The 24,914-nt window shown below is 42.8% G+C and overlaps 3 protein-coding genes across 8 annotated transcripts; 2 read left to right on the forward strand and 1 right to left on the reverse strand.

Annotated features, from left to right (window-relative positions):
* Positions 1-19: 19 nt before the first annotated feature.
* On the reverse strand, positions 20-1,689 carry si:dkeyp-38g8.5 (uncharacterized protein LOC568385 homolog). Of its 5 annotated transcripts, none has more exons than XM_054752973.1 (4): positions 1,559-1,689; positions 975-1,068; positions 833-908; positions 20-765 (listed from the first exon to the last, which is right to left on the reverse strand). In XM_054752973.1, the coding sequence occupies exons 1-4, from the start codon at positions 1,587-1,589 to the stop codon at positions 166-168; spliced, it is 801 nt and encodes a 266-aa protein (XP_054608948.1). In that variant the 5' UTR covers positions 1,590-1,689; the 3' UTR covers positions 20-165. The 5 variants fall into 5 exon arrangements, with proteins under 5 accessions (XP_054608948.1, XP_054608949.1, XP_054608947.1 ...); XM_054752974.1 differs by having other exon boundaries at positions 1,501-1,564; XM_054752972.1 differs by lacking the exon at positions 1,559-1,689 and adding an exon at positions 1,405-1,553.
* A 5,594-nt stretch (positions 1,690-7,283) lies between these two features.
* Positions 7,284-11,077, forward strand: depdc4 (DEP domain containing 4). The gene is made up of 9 exons (XM_054753572.1): positions 7,284-7,516; positions 7,780-8,194; positions 8,255-8,385; positions 8,448-8,631; positions 8,695-8,930; positions 9,896-10,038; positions 10,107-10,232; positions 10,293-10,371; positions 10,683-11,077. The coding sequence occupies exons 1-9, from the start codon at positions 7,438-7,440 to the stop codon at positions 10,880-10,882; spliced, it is 1,593 nt and encodes a 530-aa protein (XP_054609547.1). The 5' UTR covers positions 7,284-7,437; the 3' UTR covers positions 10,883-11,077.
* A 1,064-nt stretch (positions 11,078-12,141) lies between these two features.
* On the forward strand, positions 12,142-24,613 carry scyl2 (SCY1 like pseudokinase 2). Of its 2 annotated transcripts, XM_054753525.1 has the most exons (19): positions 12,142-12,289; positions 13,292-13,488; positions 13,570-13,727; positions 16,432-16,576; positions 16,662-16,811; positions 16,878-17,099; positions 17,185-17,301; positions 17,419-17,544; positions 18,031-18,207; positions 18,298-18,309; positions 18,391-18,513; positions 18,599-18,712; positions 18,786-18,918; positions 18,990-19,108; positions 22,549-22,649; positions 23,261-23,330; positions 23,404-23,487; positions 23,571-23,693; positions 23,772-24,613. In XM_054753525.1, the coding sequence occupies exons 2-19, from the start codon at positions 13,312-13,314 to the stop codon at positions 24,363-24,365; spliced, it is 2,745 nt and encodes a 914-aa protein (XP_054609500.1). In that variant the 5' UTR covers positions 12,142-12,289; positions 13,292-13,311; the 3' UTR covers positions 24,366-24,613. The 2 variants fall into 2 exon arrangements, with proteins under 2 accessions (XP_054609500.1, XP_054609501.1); XM_054753526.1 differs by lacking the exon at positions 18,298-18,309.
* Positions 24,614-24,914: the final 301 nt, after the last annotated feature.

The following is a 24,914-nucleotide window of genomic DNA, read 5'->3' on the forward strand; positions in this document are numbered from 1 at the left end:
TTATTGAGAAGGTGTACGACAATGCAAGCGTGTCCGTTTAATTTCCCAGCTAAATTAAATAAGATCCAAATAAGAAGACTGCAGCTGAATGAGTTCATTTAGAAAAATATGTCTCTCAAAACGAGTCTTTACAAAAATCCAACTTAAAGCAAACACGCAATCCTGTCACATGCTGTCGATGAGTTTTTCAAACAACTGCAGGAAGCGTTCCCGCCTGTCCTTAGAGCCGTCGTCTGCCTCGGGTTTCCCCATCGGCGCGGCTTTCCGGCGCTCCGAGGCCAGCCGCTCCTTGTCCCTCGCCACCATCTCCCTCTCCCGCTTCAGCGCCGCTGTTTCCCTCTCGATCAGCAGCTTCTCGCGCTCCAGCAGGACTCGGTCCCGCTCCAGGATGGCGATCTCCCGGTCCAGCAGGGCTCGTTCTCGCTGTAGGGCCAGGTGCTCCAGCTCTGTGGTGCGCCCTTCCACGTCCTCGTCTTGGTGGATGCTGTTGAAGTCGGTGCTGCCCTCCATCCCGTCATCCTCCTCCTTAGCCCCGTCTCCATTCAGCGTGACCTCAATTTCTGCGTCTCCATTCTGCACTTTAACTGGAGAGGCCGTCTTTGTGCTTGTTCTTATTTTCTTGACCTTAGAGAGTGGGGAGAAATAGCCTTTATCCTCAGGAGATATTCCCAGAATGGGGGCACTGCCTTCCAGCCTGCCCTCCATGGCGTCATTCATCAGGTTGAAGTGGGGCCATTTATCCCGATGGTCTTGGTCCTTGAGCGCCTGTGGTGGAAAAACGTGTGTCAAATGCATCAATAGAGGTGATTGGAATTTCCTTTTAAAGTGCTACCTTGTATTTTTTACGCAGGTTTTCCCATTTTTTGGAGGCTTGTCGGTGGGTTATCTTATCTTGCAAGCCCATATGTCTGATGATGGCAACGATCAGATTTACTCATCCATTTGAACGACCGTGAAGTGGACTCCATACATACCTCCATGCATACAAGGCAGTATTTTTCTTCCCAGAGAAGAGATAATTATTTGACACCCTCAGCTTCACAAAGTCTTCGGTTTCTTTTAAGTTGACTAGACGAGAAAGCAAACGAAACGTCCAAAATTACACGTCCACATCCAGAACCCAGTTGTCAAGTTTACACGGCGTCCTGAACGTGGCACAAGCACGGAAGTCCTACAGCTAGCCGAAGTTAGGACACGAACAGTCATTCATTTTGCATACTGTAAAATAAATGAAACCACCAGCATAAAGATAAAGTATCGAGACAGTTAACAATGAAGACCAAATCCGTACAAACTTAAGTACTGCAGCCGTGTCCTGAACATTGATTACGTACTTCGTAGGTCGCCATTTCAACCGTTCAAGAACACGTGTAGACATTTTATTTTATTTAAAAAACAACTAACATTTATGAACAAACTCCGCACGGTTAACGTTGTCGTGTGTTGTACTCGTGTAAGCATGGTCCTGGAACTCCATTTCGACTAGGGGTTAATAAATACCATGAAGTGCACTTCATAGACGAAGGGTGCCCTTCCGAGCAAGAGTAAGGGACCCTACCTTCTTCTTCTGTTGCCTCTGAACCGGCCATTTGCGAAATAGTGCCACCTGTCACCGTGGAGCGGTTAAACAAGATATTAACGTGGTGATGTTGCAATTGTATCAGTGTTATCTTTACGATGCTAAGCTCTCTCAACTAATATTGTATTTTTTGCGTACTTATTACAGTAGCATAACTTTCACATTCACTGTCATTTAAATGCTTTGCAGTACCTCATATCACCTGGTAGTGGCAGCAGCGCGTTTAAATGTAGACCAGAAAAAAGACGACGAAGAAGGCTGGTGACGGGAGGAGGCGGAAGTGACTGTCGAATGCTCGAGGCGCCAAAATTGAAGCGCGAAAAGTGCGAGATAAGGAATACAATAAGTATTGAATATACAGTTGAGAGATTTGATATCTGGACTGGAGGTGGGTTGTGGGAAGTGGACTGCATAGGTCTCGGCCGACGGCCTATATGGGCCCGGTACGACGAGACCGGTGCGCCACGACCTCCAACAAACCAAAAGAGATACGAAGAGCTGGTGGCGGTGGAGCGGAGGGAGCTGAAGTGCGAGTGCAACCAAACTGTACCGTGAGTGTAACAATGGGCTGTAGCTCAGATGATGTTAGCGACGAAGGGGCAGAGGAGATGGAGTACACACAGGTTAAAATAGCAAGGAAACAGTCATGGTCAGAAGCAAGCAGCGGGAAAGATCATGATGGAAGACAAACAAAGAAAAAAATACGAGCTAAAACAAATGGCAAAGAAGAGTCAGATGAAGAATACAAAGTTCTTATTACAATGAGCAAAGATAAAGGACATTTTCACCCAGTTCATCTGACTAAAGCAATTGAAAAAGAAATAGGGAAAGTTAAATACGCCAAAATGCTCAATAACAGAAGAATACTAATTTCGACAGCAAATAAAAGACAGCAAGAAAACATTATGAGATTGAAGTACCTTGATGGAGGAGAAATAAAAGTACACATACTAGGAGAGGCAGCAGTAATAAGAGGAGTTATATCAAACGTACCGTTGGAAATGTCCATGGATGAGGTGAAGAGAGAAATAAGAGGTGGCAAAATAACAGAAGCTAGACGACTCCAAACCAGCAGAGGAGGAGTAAAAAGTGACAGTTTGTCTGTATTACTTGTATTTGAAAAGACAATACCGACAGACATACGTATAGGATGTATGAATTTTAGGGTGAGGGAGTACATTCCTCAACCACTAAGATGTTACAAATGTCAGAGAATGGGACACACGGCACAGCAATGTCAGTGGAGGCAAAGGTGTGCAAAGTGTGGTGGAGAACATGACTATGGGAAGTGTGCTAGCGATGCTAAACTAAGATGTTGCAATTGTGGAGGAGAACATAGTGCCGCATATGGCGGCTGTGAAGTGCAAAGACATGCCAAAGAAGTGCAAAAATACAAAAGAGAAAATAAGGTATCATATGCTGAAGCAGTAAAGAATATAGGTATGTGTGTAATTAAGCAAAATAAACCAGTAGAGAATCAGGAAACTCATATAGACCAGACAGGACAAGTAGTAGGGCTTCCTCAGAGAACAGACCATAGAAGATCTCAATCAGAATGGAATGCTCCTCAACAGAAATGTAATCATAAGTGTGCAATTGAAGAAGACACATTAGTAGTAAATAAAAAGAACTTTGTAGCTTTTATATGTAAAGTCATCAATGTGGCCACGAGGCAGGAAAGGAAAAGTGACAGGATCAAAACGGTTGTGGAAGCGGCAGAACAATATTTAAACATCAAAGACGTGAAAGCAGAAGAAATACATAGTATGTTGACTATACATAATGATGCAGGACCTCAGAACGGTAATTAAAATCACAATGGTACTCCACATCCTACAATGGAATGCAAGAAGTTTAATAGCAAATGGACAAGAACTTAAGAAATATATAACAGAAAGTAGGAAAAGACCTGATATTATATGTGTGCAAGAAACGTGGCTTAGACCACAGCTGGATTATGTGTTGCATGGCTATGAATCAGTGCGATTCGATCGAAAAGAAAACCAAGGGGGAGGGTGTGCAACATTTGTGAGGGATGGAATAATATATAATAGAATAACAACAGCAAATGAAATAGAATGTGTGATTGTTGAAATACATCAAGCAAATACAAATATAATCATTATTAATATATATAACCCCTGTAAACTACTAGATGTTGAAACAATGGAGAAGATAATAAGGAGGCATGGTGGTAGAGAGATCTGGTGTGGGGACTTTAATGCACATAATAGTTTATGGGGAAGTAAGCAAACAGATCACAATGGAATAGTAGTAGAAGAACTCATGGATATCAGACAGTTAGTATGCTTAAACAAGGGAAATGGAACAAGAATAGATATACGGTCAAATACAATGTCATGCATTGATTTAACTCTGGTCTCACATAGCTTGGCAAGTTCCTGTGAATGGTATGTAAATGAAACCACAAGTATAGGAAGTGACCATTTTCCGATAAGTTGTACAATAAACGCAGAAGTAGATATCAAAGAAAGACACAGACATAAAAAGTGGTGCTTTTCAAAAGCGGATTGGAGAAAATTCAGGGAGGAATGTAGTAAAGCAGCAAATTCAATATCAATGGAAGGTGGCATAGAGGAATGCACAGTTAAGATCACAAATAAGATAATAGAGGCAGCAATGAAAAGTATACCGTGTAAGTCAATTGGAGGGGAAAGGAAAATGGTTCCATGGTGGAATGAAAAGTGCACAACAGCTGTAAAAGAAAGAAATTGCGCATTAAGAAGGTTAAGGAAGAACCTCAGCCAAGAAAATGTAATAAATTATCAGAGGAAAAAAGCTATAGCCCGAAGAGTAATTAAAAACAGTAAACAAAACGCATGGAGGGATTATTGCTCTGCCATAGGAAGGGAAATTAAGATAGGAGATGTATGGTCAATGTTAAAGAAGATGAGTGGGAAAAACGTGTTTACTAAAATACCTATATTAGAAGATAAGGGAACAATGTATGTGACTGATAAAGAAAAAGCAAATGTGCTGGGGAAAAAGTTTGCAGGGGTGCATAGTGGAGACCATCTGGATGAAAATCATAGACGAGGGAAGGAGAGGATGATAAAAAAGAATAGGGATGTGTTACTAAAACAGGATAGTGAGGAGAGTGTGATGGATGTTGAAATTAATATCAATAAATTGCTAATAGTATTAAATAAAAGTAAAGATACTGCAACAGGAGAAGACCAATTGAGTTATATTATGTTCCAGAATCTACCAGAAAATATGTTGGGAAAAATATTAGATTTATTTAACAAAATATGGGAAGAAGGGATAATACCAAAGCAATGGAAAAGTGCATTAATTTTACCATTTAATAAACCCGGTAAGGATCCAAAACACCCTGAGAACTATCGAGCTATTGCTCTTACATCACATCTATGCAAATGGATGGAGAAAGTTCTAGTCAGAAGACTTAACTATTTCCTTGAAAGTCGAGAGTTACTTACAACTTATCAGTGTGGGTTTAGAAAAGGACGATCAACAATGGATGCTGTAGTTAGAGTAAGTAATGAAATAGAGAAAACCTTTAAAATGAAAGAGTTGATGAATATTGTATTCTTTGATATTGAAAAGGCTTATGATTCCATGTGGCGGGAGGGTTTATTGATTAAGATGAATAGGATGGGAATTAGAGGTAGGTTCTATAACTGGGTCCTTGATTTCATATCGAACAGAAAGTTCAAAGTTAAAGTAGGATCAGAGATGTCAGAAGAATACAGTATAGCAAATGGTATACCACAGGGGAGTGTAATTAGCCCAGTGTTGTTTAACATAATGATAAATGATATATTCATGAATCTGGATAGAAGGATTGGGTCGGCCCTATATGCAGATGATGGAGTGATTTGGGCAAGGGGACGAGATTCTATAAATGTGACAAGTAAAATGAAGGAAGCAATAAAGAAGATAGAACAATGGTCATATGACTGGGGATTTAAGCTATCACCCAATAAAACATGTTACATGACGATTACCCGGAAAAAAGGCATAAAAAATCAGAACCTGATGCTATATGGACAAAACATGATAAAAGTAGATCATTTTAAATATCTTGGTATGTGGCTAGATCAGAAAGGCACATGGAAGACCCATGTGGAAAAGGTAGAAGAGAAATGTAAGAGGATAATAAACTTAATGAGAGCTGTTACAGGTAAGGAGTGGGGAGCAGATAAACAGTCACTAATATATATATATAGAGCTTTGATGAGAGCAAATATAGATTATGGAAGTTTTGTATATGGAGCTGCAGCTAAAACACATTTAATGAAAATAGAAAGAAATATTCACAAAGCATTTAGGATATGTACAGGTGCAATCATATCAACACCAATTAAAGCAATGCAGGTTGAGTTAGGAGAAGTACCGTATGACCTGAGAAGAGATCAACTTATGTTGACATACTGGAGTAGACTTAAAGGATGTAGGCATGGACATCTGGCCAAGAATGTGATAGAGGAATGTTGGGAGTATAATACAACTAAAAGTAATAGCTTTGGGTGGGTAATTAAAGATAAAATAGATAAATATAACATAAAAAATATACATATTAATAATTCTACACCCATAAGCAATATTCCTATCTGGCTATTTCCGAAACCTGAAGTAGATATACATATAACAGAGTTAAAAAATAAATGGAAAGATAATGAAAAAGGACATAAGGCAAGTCAATATATTAAAAACAAATATTATGGTTACTTAGATATGTATACAGATGGATCAAAAAGCGAAGAAGGGAAGGTGGGGATTGGAATTTATGTACCAACAATGAATTATAGCATCATTAAAAGATTACCTGACCAGCTATCGGTTTATACAGCAGAAATGATGGCAATTATTATAGGCTTGCAATGGATAGAGGAAATAAAACCAGATAGAGTGGTATGCTGTGTGGACTCTCTGGCAGCATTATATAGTATTAAAAATATGGAATCAAGTCGAGAGGATTTATTATTAGAAATACATCAAAACTTATTCCAACTACATATGTTAAAAATAGACATAAGATTTTGCTGGGTGCCTGCACATGTAGGGGTGGAGGGGAATGAGGTGGCAGATAAAATGGCTAAAATGGGAATTAGAAGGAATGAAATGATAGATATACCTGCTGGTAAAGGCGAAGTAAAGGCAATAATCAAAAAACAAATGATGGAGAAATGGCAAAATAGGTGGGATGAGGGTAGTAGCGGGAGAAAGTATTATAAAGTACAAAAATCTATCAGCACACAAGGGGTGAAGAGAAAAAACAGAAAAGAGGAAATAGTGTTAACTAGGATGAGGCTCAATCACACCGGGTTAAATGACAAGATGTTTTTGATAGGGAAATGTAAATCAAAAGTATGTATGGAATGCAAAAGTATAGAGAACGTAGAACACATATTACTACACTGCAAGAGATATAGGGAAGAACGTGTAACGTTAAGGAAAAGAATTAAGAAGATAGGAAGGGAATGGAGCATTGAGGGTATCTTAGGAACAGGTGGGGAGGGGGAAAGAGATATACAGAGGGCAGTGATAGAATATTTGAAGGACACAGGATTATATAATAGAATATAGATAAGTATTAGAATATTTTAGTATTATATTATATAGTATTATATAGTAATATATAGTATTATATAAGTATTATTATTAGGATTATTATTAGTAGTAGTATAAGTAGTCTCCTCACTATCTAAGATAGCATAAAGTAAGATACTGTATATGGCCCATGTTACATACTCCGGTACAGTAGGTGGCGGTATGCACCTTTTCAAGTCATGGTTGCAACCCGCCATTAAACTAAAAGAAGAAGAAGAAGAAGACGACGAAGAAGACACCAATGACGTCACAGGTGTAGCAAAATGGCGGTTGATTTGACTCTTCGATTTAGACGCCTCAACAGTCAAACGCGAAGTTTTCGTGAAAGTTTGCAGGATAATGGTAAGATTGTATTTTCTAAGGTAGGTATTTAAAAGGTAGTGGTTTAGGGCTTATATAATTCGAGAAAATTGCAGCCGTATGATGTGTTTATGAGCGACGAAGGAAAGTGTCAACGGTATATACATTGCAAGATAATACAGTTCTATTTAGCTAGCACTTTAAAACACAGACGGAGCATCATTAGCATGATGGCCATATAAAGAAAGTTCTATTTTGACGACGTCAGCAGCAGAATGAACCAAACTGGCCTCTGTGTCTTCCAGTAGGTTTCTCAGGCCCCTTTGGTGCCACTCAGCTGTGGCACAACATCATCCACCACCTGCACAGCCAGGTGGAGGTGCGCCGCCACCGAAGGCACCTGTGCGTCCATGCCGAGAGCTTCACTGGCTCGGACGCCGTCGACGCTGTCCTCAGCTACCTGATGCAGAACGCTGCCTTTTGCGCAAGTGACGTCTCCCGTCTCAAAGCCGCTCGCCTCTGCCAGGCCCTGATGGAGGCCAAGGTGTTTGAGCCGGTGGGCGCCAAGCTCTTTCGCCGCGACAAGGAAGTGGCGTTCGAGGACAGCGGTGGAAGCCTTTACCGTTTCCTGGAGTCTAAATCCGACATGACGCCGGACGTCAGCAGCGACGCAGAAAACCAAACAAAAGAGCTGACAATGAAGAAGAGCAAGCACGCCAGGTAGGCTTGCATGCTTGTTTATTTGTCAGTTGGCGTCCTACACTGGTGTTTGTTTTGCAGGTTGAATGACATGCACATGATCGCCAATCCTCTAGCTGTGGGATTATCTGACAAGAAGGTGGAGACGTTGCTGAGGTCCCTCAATTTGCCGCCTTCAACCACTACGTCCACTACCTTTCTTCCCAAAACCGGTGAGCTCTTGAGTCCAATTGAGGTTATGGAGTGAATATCTGACGTGCTGCTTTGATCACAGTGGTGGAGGAGGTGTGGAAGCAGCAGACCTTGCTGCAGCTGCTGCATATAGTGGAGCTGCCCGTGCTGGACAGCATCCTGGCTTCACCAGCCAAGAGGGGGAGGCCTCCACTGGGCAATCAGTACCTGGTTATTCCCAATACCTACCTGGAGAGAGAGCTGCCAGACACCCTCAATCTACCCCTGTAAGTCCTCCAATATTTTTTCTATTTTTAAATAAATGCACTGATGTCATGGCGTGTCCTCAGGTGGGATGGGTGGCTGTCAGCAGCCTTAGACTGCCTGGAGCTGTTCCCAGACCAGCTGATCGTGGTTGCAGGGGAGCAGCTTCGGCGTCAAGATGGCGTGGAGACGTCAGAGCAAGCGGCGAGCCAAAAGAGAGTCCTCTTCGACACCATCGCCAAGTACTACAGCGGACGGGAAAAGGCTCCAATTCTCTCAGGACTCTACCTGGACGTATATGTTGCCATACTTAAGCTGCTGGGTAAACACCACACTGATAAGACTCTCATTTGGGGGCAATTTTTGGGCAAAAAATATAAGAAGTTTATTTTGGAGCATATATATTTTTTAGATTATGTACAAAAGGGATCTTTCATTTATTCATACTAAGTATTATGCTTGAAAGGAAATTAAAATGGTTTATTTTGCTATATATTGTGATGTAAAGGAAAAAAGAACTATGAACAATTATTCTCTGGGTTTAAAAATATATGTAAATATATATATACTGTATATTTTTTTAAGCATTTTGCAGACTGTATCAAGTCTAAGCCTAAAGTCATAAAATGAAAAGAAGTGAAATTAAACAAAGGGGCAATAAAACCTAGAAAGAGACAGAAATGGCTTTCCTCGGGTTGCCTTAAATGAGCATACAGATGCATCACAATAAATTAGAATTTTAAATCATTTTTTGAGCAGTTCAATTCAAAAAGTGCAACTCCTAAACTCTATGTACTATTACATCACAGAGTGAACTATTTCAAGAATGTATTTCTTCATTGCTTAATCCAGTCATTTGGATGATTATATCTTACAAGCCAAATTCAATTCAATAAATAATAATATATAATAAAAATTGAAATATTATATTATTATTATTATGTTATATAATTAATAATGTATCTAGATTAATATTTTATACATTTATTATAATGTATTATGGATATACAGTATCAACAAATATATTTATATATAGCAATAATTTATACAACATTTACAAAATTATATATATATATATATATATATATATATATATATATATATATATAAATTGCCATTAATAACTATATATTTTTAGTTACATTTTTTATTTTTTTTTAATTATAATAATGTATTTGTTTATTATATTAATACTTTATTATTATTATTATTATTATTATTATTATTATTATTATTACAACTTATTTATTACAACTTTAAACTTGATATATCCTTGTTTACTTGCAGAAGAAGCCAAGGTGCGGGACGCCATCAGAGCGTCTCAACTGTGTCTCCGTCTCCTGCAGACGAGCTCGCGGGACGAGCTCAGACGTCTTTTAGCCTACATGGCTGCGGCGGCTCGCCCGCACGCCTGCCGCCTACAAAGACAGGTAGCCGCCCACAGCGTGACCTCCTGCACACGCCCAAGGCTAGTAGGTTGATTGTGGTTGCTTTCCAGAGCAATAACCGCATGGTGGTCAGCCGCACTTTCCAGAAGGCCATCGTCCATGATGCTGAACTCACTAAATCCCAGAGCGAGACCTTGGTGCTGTTTTTCATGGACAACCACACAGATCTCTTTAAGGTGAGTTTTCTTTATCTCGTATATTTCATGCAAAAACATTTACTTTGATTTTGATTACAGACCCCTACGTCCCTCATTGAAGCTGTCCACAGCACACTAAGGAGCATGCAGGAGGGTAAAGATGCCGACTCCATTGCCAGTAAGACTCATTTAACTTCTCAATGTGTGACCTTCTGCACGCTACCCTCCTCCACGTTCTCTCACGTCCTCTTTCCTGTCATGTGTGATTTTTCCGTTCAGCTCTTATCAAATGCACTTCTACCACCTTGTGGCAGTTTTCATGGCTTAAAACTACTCTAAAAGTGACATCCATTAGTGTGCAGTCATCACCTCCTTTTGCCTCTCGCGCCAAAAAAACATAAAAGACGTATAAATCCGTTTTTGGGTTACGCGCACATAACAGGCTTTACTCATGGCGCTCGTTCCCTTTTTGTTTTCACATCATCCAAGCGTTCACCTTCTGCAAGGAGGTGACGCCGCAGCAGTACCGGGAGCAGTGCGAGGATGCCACGCTGGATGGTCTCAAGCATCTCCTGCGGGACATCTCCTCCATCAGCGGCGTGACTGCTAAGGAGAGGAGGAGGCTCCTCAAGGAGTTTGAGAGGCATCACCCCGTGGTCTTCCTCCAGCATCTCTCCAGCGCCTTCTAAACACAGCACTATTGGAGTCGGTACTCTGCCGGTGGCAACTTTATGGCTCTTAAAATATCACTTTTACTGGTTCTATTGAGATTTTTGTCAAATTCTAAAGGAGCTGTTTCGAAGCAACAGCTCAAGTAGACCCCAATGATGAGCAACATATATGGACCAATGAGGGAAAGGCTTCTTGAGGCGTCATCTGTACTTCTGTGAAGAATGTGTCAGACGTTTCGCTCCTCATCCGAAGAGCTTCGTCAGCGAACTAACAAGTGCTGGTAGCCTAGGCCTTAAATACAGTAAGAGTGGGTGGAATTGGTGTGCCAATGCCCTCCTCCTATTGGTTCCTTACACTAAGGAACTCGTACTGTATTTAAGGCCTAGGCTACCAGCACTTGTTAGTTTGCTGATGAAGCTCTTCGGATGAGGAGCAAAACGTCCGACACATTCTTCACAGAAGTACAGATGATGTCTCAAGAAGCCTTTCCCTCGATGGACAACTCCTGTACGACTGAGAGCCTACACAGACGTATATGGACCAATGTTTCCCTCGCCCAGACGCGGGTCATCAGGGCCCCCCTCAGGAGCCAGGCCTGGAGGTTGGACACGATGGCAAGCGTCTGGTGGCCGAGCCTGCGCCCATGGGGCCCGGCCTGAAGAGGCAACATGGGTCGGGGTCGGGTGCAGAGTGAGTTGGTAGATGTATTGAAAGTAGTGAAATAGTGCTGTGCACATGCCAACGCTAGTTTGGGTTTAATTTTGCATTTTCTGGACTACTAATTTAATCTATGGTTGGTTGTAATGATGTTTTATCAATATTTGTTCTTCCCTCATGCTGAAACCAAGTTTGAATGCACTTTGTTTGATTTGTTTTGCTTGAAATTATGTCTTTAGTACATATCTTGTAAATGTAATTAGCCTTTTTGTGTTGATTGAATATGTACAGTAAATTTACTGAACATGATGTGCTCATTTTACAATTGTCCATTTTTCTAAACATTATATCGGCAGTTATTGCAATTTAAAAAAATATATTTAGTATTATTGTTATTCATTATGTATTACTGCACTACAAATTTGACGTGATCTGTCCGATATTTGTATTGTCTCTCATGTCTTGCCTTGTTTGTTTTTTTTAATTTTGTGATTAAACTCATTATAACTTTTTGCAGAGCTGTTGGAAATGTAAATTTCTCTTAGAGATTAATAAAGTATAATACCGACGAGCCCAAACGTGACGTCGACGCACACGACTCAACCCGGAAGTAGCGTTGTGTTCTTGCTAGCCTAGCAGGCTAGCTAATTCTGTATGCGACTTGAAAACATGAGCGCTCTGAGTCACAGCCTTCAGTGACAGCGCTCCTTTTGGAGTCTGCTTTAATTTTTTTTAAAGGGGGAATCACTTGAAGACATCTTATCAATGTAAGCTACATGAATATTTCACCCTGGTGGTGTTTGTGTCAATCAAACGGGACTCTTGTCATGACTGGTTTTACTGCGCATTGTCGGCTAGTTAGCGTCGGTGAATTATTTGAATCACAAGTCACAACACCAAGCAGAATTCATGTCTACTATGTCCGCGTTTATATTTGACTAATATGGATGAGTTCAAATGAGATTTAAAGGGTTATTCGTTGCCAACATCAGTGTAGTTGGTGAGGCGTACTGTTAGATTGAATTGTCACATTCGTACATACAATAGGTATCGATATGCAGCAGATATCAAGTGATATCTTCAATTGTGTTTAAACGTGATGAAGTGGACACATGTCACCGAGCTGTCATTAATATTTTGTCTCTTACGCCAGCTAATGCTGAAAGCTAACAGATAGCCTGCGCTACTAGCTGACCAGCCATAATGTGATTTGTTTATTTAATAAATGGTCCACTTAGTGACATTAGAACGTCCGAACCAGACAAGAACGTGTGAGTAATTGTCGCAAAGCCCCTTTGTTAGAACGTGATCAGAGCGTTTATGAAATAAAAGATGCACCAGTTCTGCTTTATTTGTCCTCAGTTGTTGACAATGAGGGCAGGGAATGTGATAATGCCTGAAAATGAAGCGACATGCATACACAGTAATTGAATCTTTGCGTTTCAGTGTGTAAGATGAGCCTATAGCGCTCACCCTCATCTAATTCATTGTAGCATATGTACGAAATGTATTTTACTCTACCACCAATGTATCCAAAGTGCTGTGCAGTGACGTCAAAATGTGTTCAGATGTGTTCTTTTGTCCGACTTCCTGTTGAGTAACAGCCCTTCAAGTTCCGTCTGAGGTATTTTGAAAGTCTTGTATGGCGTCTAGTTTTGTGAAGCTGTAACAAAGAAGGGGGTAGGTGGGGGGAAGTTAATCATCTTCTAACCTGAGAGTGCAGTTTGCAGTCTGCCGGGAGATGCTAACAGCCCCGGGCTTCCTTCCAGCTGCCTGGTCCGCCTTCGACATGGAGTCAATGCTGAACAAGCTGAAGAGCACAGTGACCAAAGTGACGGCCGACGTCACCAGCGCCGTCATGGGCAACCCCGTGACGCGGGAGTTTGAGGTGGGCCGACACATCGCCAGCGGCGGTCCCGGCATGTGCTGGAGGATCTACAATGGCACCAAGAAGTCCACCAAACAGGTTATTTGTCTCCCCTCGGACATAAACCCACCATCATTTACATGTCTATAGCTTCCTTGGGGTGTTTTTTGTCCTCTCCAGGAAGTGGCCGTGTTTGTGTTTGACAAGAAGATGATCGACAAGTACCAGAAATTTGACAAGGACCAAATTATCGACTCCCTGAAGCGAGGGGTACAACAGCTGACGAGGCTGCGGCACCCCCGCCTCCTGACGGTGCAGCATCCTCTGGAAGAGTCAAGGTGACACAAACATCACTATCCATCCATCTTCTATACAGCTTGACCTCATTAGGGTCAAGATTCAAGATTCAAGATTCAAGAGAGTTTTATTGTCATGTGCACAGTACAACAGCAGTTATACCATGCAATGAAAATCTTATTCTGTTCATTCTCCCAAGAAAAGAAAGAAAACAAATGAAAGAATAAGAACATAAGAAACAAACACATAAACATATATACCAATAAATTAAGCAACAACAACAGAAGAGACATTAATACAAGTAAATAATACAAATAAATAAATAAATAAAGTGCTATGAGTGTGTGCGTGTGTTGCGTGCGGCGTGTGCGAGTGCTTCGTTGAGGAGCCTGATGGCCTGTGGGTAAAAGCTGTTTGCCAGCCTTGTGGTCCTGGACTTCAAACTCCTGTAGCGTCTGCCTGACGGTAGGAGTGTGAATAATGAGTGTTGTGGATGTGTGCTGTCCTTGATGAGGTTGTGTGTTCTGCGTAGGACTCTAGTTTTATAAATGTCTTGCAGTGAGGGGAGGGCTGCCCCAACAATGTTCTGTGAGGTCTTGATCACCCGCTGGAGTGCCTTCCTATCACGTGTTGTACAGTTACCGTACCAAACAGTGATGGAGGCGGTAAGGACACTTTCGATAGTGCATCTGTAGAAGCAACTCAGGATTGTGGTGGACATGCCAAATTTCCTCAGTCTTCTCAGGAAGTACAGTCTCCTTTGGGACTTCTTCAGAATTTGTTGGGTGTTGTGAGACCAGGTGAGGTCCTCGCTGATGTGTGTGCCAAGGAACTTGAAGGTTTTCACCCTCTCCACCTCAGTCTCATCAATAAACAGGGGTCTATGCGGCTCCTTTTCCCTTGTTCTTGGGTCGATGATCATCTCTTTAGTCTTATCTGTCTATATCTATGTCTTATCTGTCTTTAGTCTTATCACGGGTGAGCTGGAGCCTATCCCAGCTCTCTTTGGGCGAGAAGCGGGGTACACCTTGGACCGCTCCCCAGCCAATCACAGGGCAAATATAGACAAACAACCATTCACACTCACATTCACACCTATGAACAATTTAGTAGCCTGACATAAATGTTTTGGGGATACAGAAGGAAGCCGGAGTACCCAGAAAGAACCCACGCAAACACGGGGGAGAACATGCAAACTCCAGAGATTCAAACTGGGCTCTCCAGACTGTGAGGCCGACACGGCAACCGCTATTATCTGCTCATGTTGTGTTTATTTTATTTTTGTTATCAGTAAGCAATTTATTGCAAAGAAGCATTAAAGTGAAACAGGCTGTTCATCAGCTGATCAAAGATTTTTTAAGAGTACAATCTTTAAAAGGCAAAATCTTGGCAAAAATGCAGCTTGAATGTGATTTAGTGTCAGGTGTTCACTCTGTCATGATCTCTTGATGGCAAAGGCAAAAAACCTTGTCTTTGAATGCGGTGGGATTGTTGAGCTGCATAAGCCGTTGCTGCTGAGGTTGGACGCAGTAAGACAGTCATTTCAAAGTTCTTCAAACATCCCAAGGCTCATGGAACAAAAAAGTCAAGTGGTAGACCCAAAAAAACGGCATCAGCCCTGAGCTGGAGGATCCCATTGGCTGTCCGTCAAGACACGGGACCATCCTCGGCTCAAATGAAGGTTGTTACTGGTGCAGTGTGCAGTCCAATAACCATCAGAGGCAGTCTGCCAGGGAAGGTTTTTAAGAACAAAGTAACATCTTCCAAGGCCTCGTCTTCTTCAAGGCCACAAAATTGCCTGTTTGCAATTTGCAGGAGAGCACCAAACATGGGACATTGAAAGGTGGAAGAAAGTTTTATTCTCCCTTGACGGTCCTGATGGCTTCCAATGTTACTGGCATGTCAAGGAGATTCCACCTGAGATGTTTTCCACACGGCACAGTGGAGGGGGCGGCGTCATGATCCTTCAATGGAACAATGGAGCTTCAGGTTGTGCAGGGGCGTCCAACGGCAGCTGGCTATGTGGAGATGTTGCAGGGGGCATCCCTCATGACTGAAGGCCCTCGTCTGTGTGGTAATGACTGGCTTTTTCATCCTGCCTGTCCCCTGGATCTAAATCCAATGGTGAACATTTGGGGATGGATTTACAAAAATGGACATGAGTTCCAGATGGTGGATGCCCTCCGTGAAGCCATCTTCCCCACCTGGAGCAACATCCCACTAGCCTCCTGGAAACACTGGCATCAAGCATGCCCAAACTCATTTTTCAGGTGATTAACAAGAATGGCACTGCTCATTACTGACACTTTTTTCCAACATTTTATTTCAGTTGTAGGAGTTTTTTGAGCTATGGTCTTAAACTTTTGATCAGCTGATGGACAACCTATTTTGCTTTAATGCTTGTTTGCAATCAATAGCTTACTCCAGAATGTTTCTGTCTCTCATGTCTTTTATTTGCATTTTGAAGCCCTACTTAGAACCCTCTGAAGATCCCACAGTGCAAAATTACAATAGACTACGCAGACCTTCTCTAATGCCTTTATGAGCGAGGGCAAACGGGTAGCGCCAAATTTTTCTGTGGCAGTCGAAATGTAATCGCAGTGTTCTGTCACAAGTAAATGAGTCCATTGGTTTGGATGTAAAGTTCATTGATTGGAAAGTTGACACCAAAATGAGGGTTTCATGCATTTATTGCAACAAGTCCAGCTCCATTCATTGGATTTGCTGTCATTTTCCCACCGTCAGAGACTGCCTGGCCTTCTGCACAGAGCCCGTCTTTGCCAGTCTGTCCAACGTGCTTGGCCAGTGGGACAACCTGCCCAGCCCGGTGCCCAATGACATCAAGGAGTACAAGCTGTATGACGTGGAGACAAAGTACGGCCTGCTACAGGTGAGTGAGTACGCAGTCGTCGTTGGGTGTGTGTGTGTGGCTGAAACGCCATCAGATTCAAAAGTTGTTTGTTAAATCTCTCCAGATCTCAGAGGGGTTGTCCTTCCTGCACAGCGGAGTCAAAATGGTCCACGGCAACTTGTGCCCAGAGAACGTTATCCTCAATAAGAGCGGGTCGTGGAAGATTATGGGTTTTGATTTCAGCATTTCAACAAGCAACCCGTCCGATGCTGAGGTGAGTCCTCGCGTGTCTTTGACAACAATCAGTCCCGTGCAAATCTGCTCTTCAACCCCCCTGCAGCCCAAGTACTCCTGCAAGGAATGGGAGCCCAACTTGCCGCCGCTCTGCCTCCCCAACCCCGAGTACCTGGCCCCGGAGTACATCCTGTCCGTCAGCTGCGACACGGCCTCCGACATGTACTCGCTGGGCGTGGTCATGCACGCCGTCTTCAGTGAGGGCAAGCCTGTTTTCCAAGTCAACAAGCACGACATTTTTAAGAGCTTCAGCCGGCAGCTCGACCAGGTGCGGGGGCGACAGGTGGAGGATGGTGACTTAACGCTGACGCACACTTGACCGCCATTGTAATGTCGGTCTCGTCTTATTGTAGCTCAGCAACATCAGTCCGGCGCTGCTGAATAAGATACCGGAGGAGGTGCGAGACCATGTCAAAATGCTGCTCAGCGTCACGCCCAACGTCCGACCAGATGCCGACCAGATGACCAAGGTGTGCGTCCGCTCATCACACCTCATCATCATGACGACTGGCAGTGTCTTGACAGTTTTCTGTTGATCGTGTGTGTGTGTGTGTGTGTGTGTGTGTGTGTGTGTGTGTGGATGCCAGATCCCGTTTTTTGACGACGTTGGCGCAGTAACCCTCCAGTACTTTGACTCGCTCTTCCAGAGGGATAACTTGCAAAAGTCCCAATTCTACAAAGGCCTCCCCAAAGTCCTGCCCAAACTCCCCAAGGTAAGCTCTCTGATCATGTGACCATGACTTTAAAGATAGCGTACATGTCATTGTACCTCAGATACATTGCTGTACTGATGAACAGATGCATTATAATGTGCAGGTCAGTTATGGTATGTGCGTATGTGAAGCGTAAGACCATGAACTACAGTATTTACAATTTTCACATTTGGAACTTAACTATGTGCGTGCGTGCACGTGTGTGTGCATGTGCATGAATTAATATTTCCCTACAATGGTAACTTCCTGCACTCTACACTCCTGCGTGCTCTCCAACTTTACGGCGTAAAATTGCTCTAGAGTGGTGCTGAGTTGCACCATCACCTCTTAAAAGACGTATAAATACCTCTTTGGTATTGAATGAGTTAATTCATTCATTTGTGATAGCGAGGTAACCGTGATATTGCGAGGGATCACTGCACTGTTACACTCCTAGTGCCCACCCATCAGGATATCAAAACATTGGTCTTATTTCGTTTCTGGCAGAGAGTGGTGGTCTACCGCATCCTGCCGTCGCTCACCTCTGAATTTGTCAATCCGGACATGGTGCCCTTCGTGCTGCCCAACGTGCTGCTCATTGCCGAGGAGTGCACCAAGGAGGAGTACGTGCGCCTCATCTTGCCCGACCTCACACCCGTCTTCAAGCAGCAGGAGCCCATCCAGGTAGAAACGACAACAACAAAAAAAAGAAAGCAAGAAATGGAACTTTTTCAGACTTGTCTTCTCTTTGTGATGCTTCCCATGCTTCCTCAGGCTAGTAACATGGTAGGCCCACAGCTATGTCTGCCCACATGCAGTAGTTGATGCGCGTCCAAGTTGTCCTTTCATAACTGTGTCCCTGTGCAGATCCTGCTCATCTTCCTGCAAAAAATGGATCTCCTCTTGACCAAAACACCGGCGGAGGACATCAAGAACAGCGTGCTGCCGATGGTTTACAGAGCCCTGGAAGCGCCCTCTGTGCAGATCCAGGTGCAGCCACTTTGTGCCTTTGCAATACTTTATTATGTTTGTGATCACTTACACCGTCTTGTGTCCATTTTGTAACGTCTTCCAGGAGCTGTGCCTCAACATCATCCCAACATTTGCCAACCTGATCGACTATCCCTCCATGAAGAACTCCCTCATCCCTCGAATCAAATCAGCCTGCCTGCAAACCTCCTCGCTCGCCGTGAGTTTTTCTAAGCACTTGTCACACTTCACACACACGCATTTGGACTTTCTCCCTCCTGGTCGCCGTGCAGGTGCGTGTGAACTCGCTGGTGTGTCTGGGAAAGATCTTGGAGTACCTGGACAAGTGGTTTGTCATTGACGAGATCCTGCCCTTCCTGCAGCAGATCCCCTCCAGAGAGCCAGCAGTACTCATGGGGATCCTAGGTGAGCGCCACACTACCTCCTCCTCCCCCTCATCGTGTTGCTGAAAGACTACAATACTGTTCTCGTTGCAGGAATCTATAAGTGCACCTTCAGTCACAAGAAGCTGGGCATCCCCAAGGAGAATCTGGCCAGCAAGAGCCTGCCGCACCTCGTGTCGCTCAGCATCGACAACAACCTCAACCTTAATCAGGTAGCCTTTTGTTGGTCCTACAAAGATGTCCGACAGTTGCAACTCTTCAGGCTTATGTATATCATGCAGGGCCCTATCAAATCTGATTTATATTTTCCGAAAATTCTTTTTTTTTTTTTTTTACCTTTTACACGTATTTTACCAGCATAGAGTGTGTACTTTTGTGACTTTTGTGAGTAAATAAAATGTCCACTAATTTAAATGCAAAAATCCATACATTTATTGATGCAATGCATCATTGGCCAATTTTTCCCACTGGTTCAGAAAGGGCTGCAGCTTGGTTAACGTTTCTAATGGGAGGTCATCCTCTGCACACATTGCTACAAAATCCTCAGACTGCAATGCCCGCTTGTGGTAAAGGAAGACATACTTACCGATGCAATTCCAATTGTGTTACTAATGTATGATATTTTTTATGACACCCTTATTTTGTTGATAACACAGGTGTCCAATTCAAGGACCAGGGGCCGGATTCAGACCGCCATATCATTTTATGTGGCCCGTGCAAGCCTGGAGGTTATGCACGTCAAAAGGATTTTTTTAAAACATGATTTTATGTAATTATTTTCATGTTATTTTTTTTTAAATATTATTATTAATATTATTTTAATTATTGTTATTATTATTATTTTTTATATTTTTATATATTTTTGTATATATTTTTCAATTTTATGAATCAATTTTTTTGTTTTTAGTATTATTTTGGATAATTTTTTTAAAATATATTTTTTAACTTAAAATATATATCTTTTTTTAAATCAAAAAGACAGATACTTTATTCATCTCCAAGAGAAATTCACATTTCCAACAGCTCTGCAAAAATGTCGTAATAAACATTTTTTAAAAATCAAACAAAGAATAAGAGTAAACATGGAACAGATCACTTCAAATTCAAGTGCACAATAACACATAATAAGGGAATAAGTCCAGCCTTGTGTGTGTTTTATTAATCATCTTTCTAGCTAAATGTATCTGTTCTGTCAATTTTGACAGCAAAACTCGTCGAGTCCAAGTTAAAATGAACTATACAATATTTGTATACTCAAATTTGCGATTGATAGCTTGACTTTGTTCAATGTAAGTTTGTTGGTAAAACAGTACGAAGTGAAAATGATCATGAAATGTGTCATAATATCGTTAGGCGCGTATACATGAATATGGTTTTGTTTAAAGGGGGCAGCCCCCTGAGGGTTGGTTGGTTGGTTGGTTGGTTTAATTTATTTCGAACACGCATATGTCCGAAAAGGAGTAGGAAGAAGCAGAGCTTATTTAATCCTACCCCCTCTTCGTAGCACATCAATTGCTAATACATGTGTGTACATACAAACACGTGCATACATATATATACACCTACATCTGCACCTACACAAGTACGCACATTTTTACATATACAGTATACAGTATACAGGTACACAAATGATAAAAAAAAAAAAAAAAAAGTTTTTTTTTTTTTCCCTTTCTCCATTTTTTCCTCCTTCTCCTTTCCTTTTCCCTTTCTATTTATCCTGTCCTTTCTCTCCTGTTGATATCCACATCGTCTTTAGTGTTGCACTGCTAGTGACGCTGGGTTTGTATACAAGAGTTCCTTTTATTAATTATGTCGAGGTTATTGCTGTGGAATGTAGTCCTTCTCTGTCTTGTAGGGTGTTTCCTCCATTATGCTTATTATCATAGTAATATAATGTTTAATATGCATCCAGATCACTGATATCTTGGACAACAAACACTCTTGCGACTCCTGGACTTCCGTTTAGTTTGATGTAGATTTTCCCGTTAATTCTCCAAGTGTTTTGAATCTTTCCTTGCTTCCTCAGGTCTCGTGCTTTCCTGGCGATGTCGGAATTGCGTTTTGTGAGATACTCATTCACGTAGATGTTGGTGCCTCTTAGCTTCTTTCCCTGTTTCAGCAGTGCAGTTCTGGATTCCCTGTTGGTGAACTTAATGATGACAGGTGTGGTGTTGTTTCTGCCATGGAGTGGGACGCAAGTGTCAATACTGTTGACATCGACATCCACCTCCTTCGAGTGTAGGAAGTTAGCAATCTGTTGCTTTATTGAAGGAACATCTCTTGACTTGGGTGTGATTTGGAGCCCTGTGAGGACCACATCATTAATTCGTGCCATCTGATCCACCTCGTCAATGAAGTTTTTAATTTGCTCCTTGATATTCTCCTTTGCTTCTTTCTCTTCCTCAAGGGTGGTGCGAAAGTCAGCATTATCCTTCAATAGTGCCTTGATGTCATCCTGTAGAATGTTGATATCATTGCATAGTGCTCTATTTTCTTCCCTGGGGTCTTTAGCGTCCTTAAGATCAGTACGTGAGGTGGCTTCCATATGGTTTATAGCCTCCTTGAGAGCAGTGCGCAAGGCAGCGTTATCTTCCAATAATGCCTTGATATCATCCTGCAGAACCCTAACATCCTTGCAAAATGCTGTATTTTCTTTACGGTTTATCGCTTCCTGAAGAGCAGAGCGCAAGGCAGCATTGTCATTCAACAGTACCTTAATGTCGTCCTGCAGAGCCTTGATATCTTCCAAAGGGTATTTAACCTCCTTAAGAGCAGCGCTCAGGTCTGCAGTTTCATCTTGCAACTTCTTGACCTCTTTTCTTAGTTTTTTGATATACTTGTTCTGTGCTCTATTTTCTTCCATAATGTTTGTGATTGACTTACTCTGTACTCTATTTTCTGCCATAATGTTTGTGATACCATTCCTTATCACTGCATTTGAAGCTGAATGTTTCTCTGCCATTGAATGCAGTTTCTCAATTGCTTGCATTATTCGTGGTAGAGTGATCTCTCTACCCTCGAGGAACTCCTTGGTAGCCTTCTGAAACTCCAGGTATCCTGGAAAAAGGGCTTCTATTTTTATGTCCACGTCAGAGCCTGAATCATTTTCCTCTTCGAGTTCAGAGCCAGTATCATTTTTCTTTGTGTTTGACATTGTTGCTAAGCAACCTCTTTGAACTTCAGCAGTTCGCTAACTAGCTAGACTTGCTAGTAGCAGGTATCTATACTTGTATCTGTACCTCTCGACTATCCAAGTTAAAGGAATTCAGATGGGGGATTCAGCCATCAGCACTGATCCTGTGCTCATGAAGTGTAGTCAGGAAAGCACCAAAATAGTTAAAATTTCCAGTATCATCAACAGAGCTCCTGCCATACACGTCCTTCCCCGTCAAGGGAAAAAAAAAAAAAAAAAAAAAAAGCCATAACAGCAAGGTGGCCCACGGTGAAAATGACTGCCTCTCATCCTTATTTCACTCAGAATGTGCATGACGTCAGCGGGCATCATAAAGCGCTTGTTGGCACCCCTCTCGATTCTCTTCTTGAAAAATGTGGGCCAAGAGGAGACGCCTCACTGGGATCCAATGTGATGTTTAATGGGACTCCTTTCATTTCCCTACAGAATGTTCTGATGCTATTATGATGTGTGTTCCAGTTCAACTCGTTCATGGTGGTCATCCGAGAGATGCTGAGCCGCATGGAGGCCGAGCACAAGACCAAGCTGGAGCAGCTGCACATCATGCAGGAGCAGCAGAGGTAGGTCATCGATTAATCTATCCATCGAACGATGCAAAAAAACCCAACAACAAACGGGTCGATAATGATGACTCCCTCGATAAATTGACATGTGCATGTATGCGTGTGTTTGTGCGTCTGCGGGTCTCTCTATGCCACACAGGCTGGATGACAAGAGGGTTTACTCTGCTTCTGTCTGTGTGCGTTGGTTCTATAGTGGAATGAACAGAGAGAGTGGGCTCTCATCTCATTCAGACTCTTTGTGGAGGCGAGGCTACGAGCTACTACCTACCACCTTACTACCCTAGCAGCAGTTAGCTTCGTGAGCCAGCATACGCTAACATGAATGACTGTGTCAGGCTAATGTCTTACACAGATAAACCGTATGCTATACCTGAGTACCATCTAGTGGTTCAAATGTGAATTACACCTCTCATGACAATAATTAATGAAAAAAAAAGGTCTCAAAAGTGTTGCCGATAATATCGAATATCAACTCAAATTTTTAGCACAATTATTGACCAGCAACATTTGTTATCGTGACAGGCCTAAGCAGAGGTGCCATGTGATTTCAATAAGAAACAAAACAAAAGGCTCCTTCTTCTAGAATTGTTTTTGTTATCTTCTATCAGGAGTCTGAACATCTCCAACACAGGGAAGCAAACAGAGGAGACCAAAAGCCAGCTGTCCTCTGGAAACCAGGTGAGTCGGGAGCAATAAAGACTCTCATTTGCATTTCAAAGGTGTGCTTCATTCAGCCTGTATTTATTTTCAGATCGATGACATCTTTGGCAGCGCAGGGGTCAACGGGAAGGAGAACGGGTCCTCGGCGGCGGCAGCAGCCCCGCAGCCCAATAGGGTACAAAGATTTGATTCAGCATTTTGTGTTATTTGCATCTCGTCCACCTGATTGACATTCTGGCCTTTCTGTGTCCACCTCAGATGTCTCTGACGCTAGAGGAGAAGCAGCGACTGGCGAAGGAACAAGAGCAGGCGGCCAAACTGAGGAGTCAGCAGCCGCTGGCGCCGCAGAGCATCAAACCGCCCGCCGGGACCAACTCGCAGGCAAAGACGGCATCCTGCAGTCTACATTTCTGTCAGCCAAAATACTTTTTCTTGACTGGCTTGTCTTGTGTGTTGCAGACAAAGGATCTGACCAGCAGCCTTCTAAACAACATGGCGTCTCTAAACAGTATGTCCTTAGCCAACAAGCCTCGGCCATCTTTGGGGCAGGGTGCCCCCGTCTTCCCCGTGGGCTCCATGGGCACCCCGGTGTCCAACGGCTTCAACCCCGGCATGGGCTTCCACACGGCCGGCATGGGGATGAGCATGCGGTCTCCAGGCCCCAACGTCTACGGCGGCATGGCCACCACCACCAGCACCCCCAACTTTGGTGCCCTTGCACAGAATCAAACACCCGCCGGGCAGATGAACAAAGGACCGGACTTGTCAGCGCTGGACAGCCTTTTCACATCCAACAAGCCCAAAGTCACGCTCAACCAAATTGTTCCAAAGACGGCACCTGGAAGCCACACCCCTTGGCTCGGCCAGTTTGGTTCGGCCCAGAACGCTCAGAATGCGATGCAGGGAGCTTCGGCGGGCATGGGCGGGTTCGGCATGCAAGCGAACCCTTTTTTCAGCCCGCAGAACTTCTCTCAGACTCCCGTGAGCATGAACCAAAGCGGGCTTAAGCACAGCACGTCCGCCAACAATGACCTGAAAGACTTATTCGGCTGAAAGGGAACACAAGGCAGACGGGTTCTCGCACAGGTGACACTGATTGAATGTGAAGAGTTGAATTGAAAAATCCTCTCAAGGGTCTTTTGCTGTGTCTATTTTGGATCTCTGTCACATTCTGCACACTCTCGATTCCATTTCTATTTGACCCCAAGGACAAATTCTTCTTATATGCTGTCTTATACAAAGCTGTGGGTTTCCTACTCTTTTTCTACTTGATGAGATAAATCCCAAATGTTACTCTCTGATTCTGAGTCGTCTTTTTCCAGCTTTCAGTCTATTTGAGGATGGTCCGCATGTCTGGGGTGAGTTAGCCGGACGTGTAGCATCCAGGAAGTTCCCCTCGGACAAATGTGGAAACAACGTCTGCAGCACCAGTAATTTTGTTTTTGTAAACATCATTCCTATCCTGTAACATTCGAGGCTTGCTGCCGATGTTGCATTCTCTCACTTATGGTTTCGGTCCCATTTCAGCTCCTTTCTAGTTGCAGTATGACTGACTCCTTTGTTATATGGAGTGTTCCCCAGAGTGAGATGCTAATGCTGAGG

Source organism: Dunckerocampus dactyliophorus, chromosome 15 (assembly GCF_027744805.1).
Source record: "Dunckerocampus dactyliophorus isolate RoL2022-P2 chromosome 15, RoL_Ddac_1.1, whole genome shotgun sequence".
Lineage (NCBI taxonomy): Eukaryota > Metazoa > Chordata > Actinopteri > Syngnathiformes > Syngnathidae > Dunckerocampus > Dunckerocampus dactyliophorus.

Coding starts and splice junctions, on each gene's coding strand:
- si:dkeyp-38g8.5 (XM_054752972.1), bottom strand. CDS start 1,477: ATGGAGTTCCAGGACCATGCTTACACGAGTACAACACACGACAACGTT. Junction 1,069..1,404: donor TGCGGAGTTTGTTCATAAAT/GTTAGTTGTTTT, acceptor TTTCTCGTCTAG/TCAACTTAAAAGAAACCGAA. Junction 909..974: donor ACTGCCTTGTATGCATGGAG/GTATGTATGGAG, acceptor TGCCATCATCAG/ACATATGGGCTTGCAAGATA.
- depdc4 (XM_054753572.1), top strand. CDS start 7,438: ATGGCGGTTGATTTGACTCTTCGATTTAGACGCCTCAACAGTCAAACG. Junction 8,195..8,254: donor AAGAAGAGCAAGCACGCCAG/GTAGGCTTGCAT, acceptor TTTGTTTTGCAG/GTTGAATGACATGCACATGA. Junction 10,039..10,106: donor CCTGCCGCCTACAAAGACAG/GTAGCCGCCCAC, acceptor GTTGCTTTCCAG/AGCAATAACCGCATGGTGGT.
- scyl2 (XM_054753525.1), top strand. CDS start 13,312: ATGGAGTCAATGCTGAACAAGCTGAAGAGCACAGTGACCAAAGTGACG. Junction 16,812..16,877: donor GCAACCCGTCCGATGCTGAG/GTGAGTCCTCGC, acceptor ACCCCCCTGCAG/CCCAAGTACTCCTGCAAGGA. Junction 23,694..23,771: donor CCGCCGGGACCAACTCGCAG/GCAAAGACGGCA, acceptor TGTGTGTTGCAG/ACAAAGGATCTGACCAGCAG.